This window comes from Pteropus alecto, unplaced genomic scaffold (genome assembly GCF_000325575.1).
Source record: "Pteropus alecto unplaced genomic scaffold, ASM32557v1 scaffold114, whole genome shotgun sequence".
NCBI lineage: Eukaryota > Metazoa > Chordata > Mammalia > Chiroptera > Pteropodidae > Pteropus > Pteropus alecto.
This window is the reverse complement of record NW_006435793.1, coordinates 4,226,479-4,236,165: the sequence shown is the minus strand read 5'-3', so window position 1 is coordinate 4,236,165 and position 9,687 is coordinate 4,226,479. Positions and strand designations below refer to the sequence as shown.

General features: G+C 52.3%; 1 protein-coding gene across 1 annotated transcript in view; it reads right to left on the bottom strand.

Annotated features, from left to right (window-relative positions):
- Positions 1-615: 615 nt before the first annotated feature.
- Positions 616-9,687, bottom strand: part of SHB (SH2 domain containing adaptor protein B) — a gene marked incomplete at its 5' end in the record, with an annotated part of 129,114 nt that continues 120,042 nt past the window's right edge. The window contains one exon of the mRNA XM_006911556.2: positions 616-1,459. Within this exon, the coding sequence (XP_006911618.2) occupies positions 1,276-1,459 (184 nt within the window). The remainder of the gene's footprint in view (positions 1,460-9,687) is intronic.

The following is a 9,687-nucleotide window of genomic DNA, read 5'->3' as shown; positions in this document are numbered from 1 at the left end:
GTAGCGGGGGTATCTTTGGAAGCAGTGTAGATGACCAGTCAGGCTCCATGTCTCCTGGTAAGTCAGGATTTGCCTTCTGTAGGAGCAGGGTGAAACTAGACCACATAGGGCTATGGAGCTTATCAATCCGGGCTCAAGAGGCTCCTCTGCTGTGTGACCTTGGGCGAGTTTCTTTCCCTCTCTGAGCCTCCCTTTCCCCACATGTTAAATGCCTCACAAAGTGGCACTGACCAGGTAATTGGGAGAGCCCTTTTTACACTACTAGGTGCTGTGTGCCTGAGGGGTTAACACTGACTTGCCATCACTGGGATGCTGTAGGCAGAAGGGAGAGCCTGGTTGTTGGGTCAACATTTGAGGCTACCATTGTGGAGTCTGAACATGAGGACTTGCTGCACCTTCCTGCAGGTAGACTCTTGGGGCAAAGAAAACCCTCTGCCCCATTGACTGCCTCAGCCCTGAGCTGGGGGCCCTGTCTCCCTCCCTCCCCAAGACTTGTCATACCACACATGCCCAGGAGACACACCAGCAGGTAAGCACTGCCCCCCTCAGAGACCCTCTGTGGTATATATATATATATATATATATATATGTATTTAAAAAAAAGGGATAAGAATATATATTAAATGACTATTTTATTTACACACCCTATTCATAAATAATTGAATCCTCTTTTTGACCGCACAATGATTCCTTGAAGATCTAATGATTACACTGAATGACTAAAAATGGATTAGTGGGCTTACATCTTTGTGTGACAATGTTCTCTCACGTATGTGCTCACACTCACACACACAGACGCGCACATGCACACCAGAGGGGAGGCAGGACTCCTGGGGCCTTCTGGGCTCTCGGAGCACCAGCATTTGGCTCCCAGCACCAGTGGGGCCCTGGTGGGAAAACTGTGCCCCATACACAGGTGTGAATTCGTGACAGCTGGAGAACAAAGAGCTGCGACCCAGGGAGTTCCTGCCCCGCCCCTCGGAGCTGCTCTCCTTTGTTCATTCGGGAAGGCATCTCTTTGGATTTGCAAATATTTTAATTCACAGAAACTCGAGGAAGGGGTGGGGGTGGGGGCTGGGGTGGCATGTAGGCCATCCCTCTGTCTTTGTCCGGGCCTTCTCCAGCCCCCGCAGTGGCAACAGCATTCTAGAGACATGCAGTGGTGTGCTAGTACCATACACACGACACAAACTGGACAGGGCTGGCAACAGCGGCCAGGGGCTCCGGCTCCTCCAAGTCTGGGCCCTGTCCCAGAGCAGGGCGGGGCTGGTCCACTCACAGGGTCCGCACTGCCACAGGGTAGAGGAGGGACAAGTGCTCGGCCCCTTTGATGGGCAGCTTTCTGGTGGTGTAGTAGTGGATAACTTCTGGGACACTGTCGAAGGGTGGGCTGTTCTGACCCAGAATGTACTTCTCTTTGGTTTTGGCCAGTTTCATGTGCATAAAGCCCTGGCTGCTCCTGTGAACAAAACACAGAGGTTATTAAGATCTGCAGAATGACAAAGGCCAAAGCAGTCATGCTACGCAGGATGAGCGGAAGGAGGGCTGAGGAGCAGGAAAGCAATTTCCTAGAGAGCCAGTCAATTTTGCTCTGAACAAGGCCATGTCATGTATCCACACTCATTACCTCGGAGAACTATCCCTCTGGCCAAATCCTGCTAAGATGCAAAGATTCCTTGTTGCCTCAGGCAGAAGCAGCCAGGAGTCGCACCTCTCCAAGCCAGGACCAGGGCCCAGGATCAGCCAAAATGCAGCTGCACCTAGGAGCTTCCCTGGTCCCAGTACGGGACCAGGAATGAACAGAAAACACTGCTGCAAGTTGTCATTCGGCCTCAAGAGCTTGGCCCCTCTTCCTATTACTGATGCAGTCAAGTATTTCAGTCTTGCCTGGAAGGTGCAAAGTATTAAGTCCCTGATGCCTCGACAGGTGGGCAAGGCTGAGGTCATCACCCCCAGCTTACAGGTGAGAAACGAAGTGTGGCAGGGATGACAGGTGACCTGTTTTCCAAAAACTGATGCTCACCTTTCAGTAATATGGAACTGTCACTGGGAAGGAGCTGCCCAGCTGGGAACTACATTTCCCAGGCTCCCTGTAGCCGTTGTAGCCATCTGACTAGTTTTAACCAATGGAATAAAGGCAAACTGTGAGCTCTTCCCCAGTGCTGTCCCTGTGTGGGCACTCCCCTCTCTTCCTCCCTCTACTCAGTAAAACCTCCTTCTCCAAGGCACAGCCTGCGTGTTTCCTCTGCCCACATTGAGGTTCAACCTGTGATAGAGGATCATGCTTCTATTAGCATTTGGCTTCTTACTATTTCCCCCCGAGAGCTCCACAGAACAGGGCCCTGTCTTTATGCCTACCATGCCCAGCATCTGACGAAAAGGGCACTGGGAAGGTTCCTTGGTGATCAGAGCAGAGCCCTGTGCTCTATGACCCTTGTAGCCGGCCAACTGCACTAGCATGCTGGATGGGCCACAGCTCACAGACAGCAAAGGCCATGGTGCTTCCGCCTGGTCCTGGACGGCCTTGTCCACCTCCTACCCAGGACTCTGGCCACATTGGATCACTCACCCCTCCGTCAATTTGCCTTTGCCCAGGCTGCCCTTTTCCTGTCCACTCCACTCCAAGCCTTGCCCTTTATGATTTTGCTGTCACACTGTGGGTGCTGTGCTGTGGTTTCCAAAGTAGTCTAATTTACTGTTTGTCACTTAGTGAGAAAGCTGGGGCTCCAACCTTCTGCTACCATCTCCAGAGCCTGTCTGTGGGCACAGGTAACTTATGGTCAACCCCCCTGAAATCAAGGCCCACCCCCAGCAAGGCTGAAAGCTACATGTGGGCACAGGTCTGTAGCCTTTTTGAGTTCCAGATCTTCTGGTTTTGGCTTTTCCTACAGGGGTACTGATGAGCTTAAACACACTTCCCTGAGTCAGGACTGGACTCCCCTTGCTTACCAGCACCTGCTCTATTAATGCGTCAATTTGGACTCCAGAACCATTTTCAAATGGGCAGAGCAAATGCTTAATGAAGTGCAGGCACTGAGCAATATATCTGCTCATAATAATGTATTTAGAGATGTCACCCTCGGCTTAAAGGAAATCGTTTGGAGAGCAATTATGTTTCAAGAGAGAATAATTCCTGTAAAGAACTGAAATTTAAATCAAGATTTTTTAAGGCTGACAATGTTCTAATTACAGAGCCTGTGGCAAGCTCTGCTCCTCAGTAAAGGGTCATTTCATTGGAGAATTGCCTCAACATATCTGAGAAGCAGGAGGAGCACTTGCTTAAACTATTAGGAAGGAAATGGTGTGTGCACTAAGTGAAAAATGTACAACTCCATTTGAGCGAAGACTAAAGCCACCCACCACACTGGAGAGATTGCCGATTTTGGCCGGCCAGGAAAGAACTGTACTTGCTTGAATGAAGCACTGAAATTGTGTAGCTAAGAAAACTGGGAATAGTTAAAAACGCTTTGAGCTCTTGGAGGCCACGGGCTCAGCTTTGCCTGGACAAAGGATGGGTATGGGTGAGCAGGGGCTGGGGCTGCAGGTGAGTGCAGCTCAGGTAAGGAGGGGAGTGGCCTCGGGCACACCTCATGTCTTCCTGAGTCCAGTGGAGTCATGTTTCGGGGTGCCAGACCATCAGGATTTACGATTCTCACAGATCTAGAGCTCGGGGTGCAAAGCGTAGGACGTGTAAGACAGGATCGCAGCAGCCAGCCGTGAGCCTTGTCTGGATGCTAAAGCCCTGCTGGTACGGAAGGTATGAAGTTGCAGGGGCAGCTGATTTAAATTTTAAGGAGGTTAAAGAAAATAACTCATATGGGTTAACAGGACATTTTTTTACTGGTTGTTCTTAAAACATCCAGCAAGGGCCAGGCCGGGGTCGCAACAGCTGACAGAGCCGGAGGTGGAAACTGAAGCTCCTCTGTTCCCAGGCCACAGGGTCAAAATGACCACCCGGTATTAGAAACATCACACTGCTGTCCCCACCTCAACAGACATGGGTGGGCAAGGCAGGACAGCCGTCATCATCTCTTGAAGTCTCTCCTGACTCTCCACGTCTGTTTGTTCCTCTGACACTGTAGTTTAGTACCTGCTAGTTTATAACCCTGAGCCAGGCTGTCCCAAGGGGACAAACCAGTCATGAAGTTCACAGATCAGGGCAGAGAACTCAGGCCCTGTGACCCCATGGTCTGACTATTCCACATCAGAGGGAGAAAGGCCCATGAGCTGGTCCTGATGATGAAAGTCCCCTGCAGGAATGGCCCTTCCCCCTGGGTTCAAGCACCATACTCTGTGGTTCTCTGGACCTTGGACAGTGTGGGCTCTGTTCCTGCCCCCACTGGGTCCATGGCAAGGGTAACTGAGGGCGCTTCTGGGCCTAAGGTCCTGGGTTCCGTGTGCATAAGCACAATCTGCTGCCTGCTCATGAGGGCTTTCTGCAGGAAGGGGCCTGGAGGCAGCCTCACACCCACCCTCCACTGCTGCCCATGGCCTTCGGGGCGATGTTTCCTGGGTACTTCCTGTGAGCCAGGCCATGTGCTGAGCATGGAGGCTGCGTCGGGGAGGTGGCTGACCCAGGGCCACACAGCGATCCTCCCTGGAGGGCCTTTCCCAGAGCCCAAGCTCCTGACCTCAGCACTGTTCTGCTCCAGGAGAGGGCCCTACTCAGCCCTCCATATTCCACGTGAGGCCAGGCAGGGTGGTGGGCAAGAGGCATGAGACACTGAGCAAGTCACTCCTCGACCCTGAGCCTCAGTCACCGAGGCACCTATGCTGCACAGCTGATGGCAAATCAGAGACAGCACTGGCTGACAGTGAAAAGCCATCTCAGGGACTGGTGACGATGTGTCTTGACTGGTGGAGTGGAGCCCCAGCCACAGAAGCAGGGTGGTGACCACCACATGGGGTTGGCAAGCCCTGAGAGGTGACCAGCCTTTCTTTTTCAGACAATCTGTCAAATCCCAGCTCATTCAAAGGTCAGGTAAAGCTTTGTCAACATCCCCCAATGGATGTGTCATAATAATATCTCCTGAGAGGTTACAAGGTCCCCATGAGTTAGATGCCACCAAACAATAGTTGAAGATTTAAAACAGCTGAAAGGATGGTTTTAATGACTCTTGACTCTACGCAGAAGACATCAAGCATAAGAGAAAATGTTAAAATTTCTAGGAAGAACAGGGGGCGCATTAGATAACCAGCATTCACAGGGATGCTATGGCTGCTGCTCTGGAGCTAGAAGCAGCCTGGGAACCACCTCCTCTCACCCTTTTGGGGTACTTTGGAGGAAACTGAGTTCAGAGAGACCAACACTCTGGCTCAAGGCACACAGCAAGGTGGGCTGCAGTTACAGCCAAATCCGCGGGCGCCTGCATCCAGGGCCGTGCACCTCCCCATCATCACTTCTGGGAAGGCATCAGTCCCTGAGGAGTTCAGGCACCACCTGCCAAGCTCCTGTGTCACCCCTGTCTCCTTTGATAGGACATCTTGCGAGAGAGCAAAGTCACAAATAGGGGTGTCTCCAGTGGGTGACGTGTCTAATGAGTCTCGTAAGGCTCGCGGAGGCTGGGGGTGCTGGGGCTGTCAGTGTTCAGATTGCTCATTATCATCACAAAAAGCACCTCCTCATCACCAGGATTATCAATCGTGCCTGGTGTGCCGGGCCTAATAACAGGCCCCACCTCGTCTCATAATCACAGGCTTTAATAAAACATCACTCAGCCCGCAGCTGCTGGCCCGGGCAGGGTGCGAGGCCTCACCTCTCGCTTTTAGACCTAATTGCTTGATGCATATTTCATGAAGAATCCTGGGTAATAGTTATGTTAAATCGCCTCTCTTCATGATGAAATGACTTAAAAATACTTGCATATAATATTTATGTTGGAGAAGGCAAAGAAATTGCCCTCTGGGACTAGCATGTAGGACCCAGTTACAAGAATCCACACACAGAGGTGATCTGTTGTTCACTTCTGAAAGGTGGTTGGGGAGCTGCTCTCCTGACCAAGATGCCCCAGAACATTGTCCCTCGGCTCCAAATCATCCCCGGCTCCCCACTGCCACTGCCAGATGAATGACACTTGCAGTGCTTGAGCCCCCACTAGGCACCAGGCGCTGAGCTGTTGCTATGTTATCTCATTTAGGCTCACAGAAACGTTGCAAAGTTGGTGTAACTATCATTGTTTACAGATGGGGAAACGGGAGGCTGAGGAAGGTTGTGTGCCTTGTCCCAAGGGACACAGTAGGGCCAGGATTTCAGTCTGTCTGACTCTGAAGCCTGCGTTCAGTATTCGAGGCCCTGAAGCCACCACTGCAGCCTCATCTTCCCTGCTCAGCCACTCAGCCAGATGAATCCAGGTGTCTAGGTAGGCCTTCAGACTCTCTCCGCACCAAGACATGGCTTCCCTGTAGCTCTGTGAGCTCCTGAGGGCAGGAACCCTGTCTGTTCATCTTGACAAATTCCCAGGCCCTGCCCACTCTGGGGCCCATCAGATCTCTAAGTAGATGCATCTTTTGGTCTAAGTGGACTTCCTCTTATGAAGTCATTTTAATTAAACATTTGACTCTTATATTGTACAAAGATTCCTGAGACCAGATCAGTGGGAGCAGAGAAAGAGACTGTGCATTTGAAATGCACTGTGCAACTGGTTCCAGGATGGTCCACAGCTCACCTGCCCTCCATGAGCACAATGCCAACCAGCGCTCCCTCTCAGAGCCTTGGGAACATCAACCTGTGCTCAGCACAGAGAGGGCATGAGACCAGCCCAATGGGCTCTCTGTCCCCACAGGCAGGCACTCAAGTCAGGATGAAGATGGGATGGGCATGGACGTTAGTGCTGAATCAATGGGGCAGATAGGCACAGTTCCAGGCCTGGCTCTAATGCTGATCTGCTGTGACCTTGGGCGAGAGAGCTGGCCTGGAGAGGACCATGACAAGATACCTCCGACCTCTGTGGCTACCTAGGGGCCTGCAAAACAGGTAGTTCCTGCCATAACCCTGACCCAATGCTGCCTCTGCAAGCAGAGCTCTCTCGGATTCAAACCATCTGCTGCTCTCCCACCTTGTCTTTGACCGCCAGGGAGATGGGATATTTTGCTGAATATGTCTATAGGGAAAACTCTCCTTACCACATCTATAAGCAAGGTGCAGCCACTCTAGAAACACTGTTTGCCTGCAGAGAAGCTTGCTCTGAGGAGAGCCCCAGGCCTGCTGTGGGAGAGAAATACCCAGATCTCAAGTGATGGGGCTTTCAGGAGATAGGTAGCTAGCTGGTCGACATATCCCAAGGGCCTACTGTGTGCAGGCTAGCATCTGCTCACGCTGCGAATTTCCAGCACAGGACCTGGAACCCTGAAACACAAAGGTGTACAATAGTGACAGCCACTGCCACCCTTGGTCCATGACTGGACCAACCTGCGGCTTCACAAAGAAGCAGGGACGGCTGGTATTATCTGCAAGATGCCCACTGCGCAGACGAGAAGGGTCAGAGAGAGAAGCAACTTGCCCAGGTCAAAGTGAGAGGATAGCAGGGCCAGGGGACCAGCACAGCTGTTCTAGCTGTTGACGGGGTTCTCCAACTATGCAATGCGTAGAGTGGAAGTATGAAGGCCCCTTCCAGCTGAGAGGTTCTAGAAGTCAAGGGAGGTGGGGGAAGGGGCTTATGAGGTCACATAGCAAATACCTACATGCCACCCACTGCCTTCCCAAACAGCTTTGTCATAATGACAAGCCAAAGACATATAAGCCAGGTTGTTGCAAACAAACGTCTAACTATAAACGCTGCTGAGCCAAATGACTTGATTTACAACCAAATAATTAGACTTTCAATAAATGCATCAGCAGCGATTAGCCTTCCGGAGATGCCCGGGCATTTCTCAAGCTCTAAGTTGGCGGCTCAGGGTGAGGGCCTTCAGTAAATCATGACAAGAAGCTATCTCCAGGCAGAAAAAAAGCTGGCAGATGCCTCTCCCAGCCAACATGGGAGGCATAAGGCTTGTTTTGTGCCACGCAAAGCAGCAGGTAGGTCAAAATGAACCCATTCTGGGCAATTTTCTCAGGAGAAGACTAACAAAAGTGTCAGGAGGATTTTAATGATGAAGGCTGAGAGCAGAGGGAGTGAGCCCCCCGTTACTGCGAGTGTGTAAGTGGGAGGAGAATGATGCTGCGGGGTGGGGGGGACGGGGTCGGGCAGCCCCTCTGTGTGGTGCTCCCGTCAGTTCTTGGGCTCAGCCAACTGAAGGGGAAAGGGTAGAGCAAGGAGTGACGTGCGACATGTTTCAGAGCTCTAGGAAGGGGAAAGAGGGTCTGGAGTGTCCACCCAGCCCTTTACCTCTAAAGGAGGATTTTTCCAGAAACACGAAGGCCCTTTTGTGTTTGAGACAGGTGGGATTGCCAGTGGTGGCTGGACTGGAATCAAATATGCGGGTTCAAACTCTGATCCTACTGATGACACTGACTGGGCAAGTCCCCTCTCCCTGGGCCTCGGCATCCTAATCTGGGAAAGATGGAGGGGGCCCTCTAGGGCGGAAGTTCTCAAGCCAATAAGGAACATCCCAGGAGAGTGGGGGGACACCCTAGCACCAGCCAGGAGGGCTGAGGCAGGCCAAGATGGCTAACTAACCCTTACACAGGGAGAAAGGTGGGGCAGCACTGGGTACAGTGGGTCCCAAGCCTGGGGATGGCACAATGACAAATGCAGGCTTTCTAAGGCCTGTGCCAGCGAGATGGACAGAATGCATTTGGGCCCAGGATGGTCTTCCTTCCATAGGACAAGCCCCTCCTAGCCCATACTCTCCAGGGCATACTAGGCAATGTCTGGGTGCTGCTCAACAGCCTACACGCATAGGACAACCCCCACAGCACAGAATAATCCAGCCCCAATTTCAGTAGTGCTGAGGTTAAAGTCACATCCCTCACTAGTTGCCAGGACCTCAGCTTCTTCACCTATCAAATGGGAACGACGAGTCTAACTTCACAGAACTTGTGAGAGGTAAGTGAGACGGTCCCTGTGAACGAAGCACGAACACTTGATAAAAGCTGAGTCGTCCAGCTCCTTATTTAAGGGCTTTGGACACAACAACACAGAATTTGCCAAACAGCTTGACAGCAAAGCGCTCCAGCCTATTCCCATGTACCAAGCCCCCGACCTAACCCCCATCCAGCAGATGTGGGGGATGTGCCGCACGGTGGGGGTGAGCACCAGCTGCCAAGGAGAGGGCTTTGAGGGGCACGATGGCTTTTACAGGCAAAGGGGAGCGAGGCAGGCTGGACATCTCTGAAAGATGCGAGGGCAAGGGAACCAACGCCTGCAGACCTGGGGTCAACTCAGACCTGGGTGTGAGTCTCTGCCCTGCCACTTGTGAGCTGTACCACTGTGCCTCAGTTTCCTCATCTGTGGAATGGAGCTATCACTGCTCACACATAAGGGCTGTCCTGAGCTCTAAGCCGGACGGGAGCACATTCAGCAAGTGCTGAGGCTCAGGGTTCTGACATGGCGTCGTTTCCACCCACTCTGCAGGAGCCTGTGTACAAGTTGCTGCCCACCTGCTTTGTCCTGCTGGCTTTGCTGGCCAGGCTGAGCACTGAGCGTGTCTCCCCGTCTGTCGGGTCTGTGGTTCATGGCCATGTTGGCAGCTCAGAAGCCATGGATGGCCAGGCAGCCTCCTGGCTGCAGGACCACCTCCTCCAGCTGG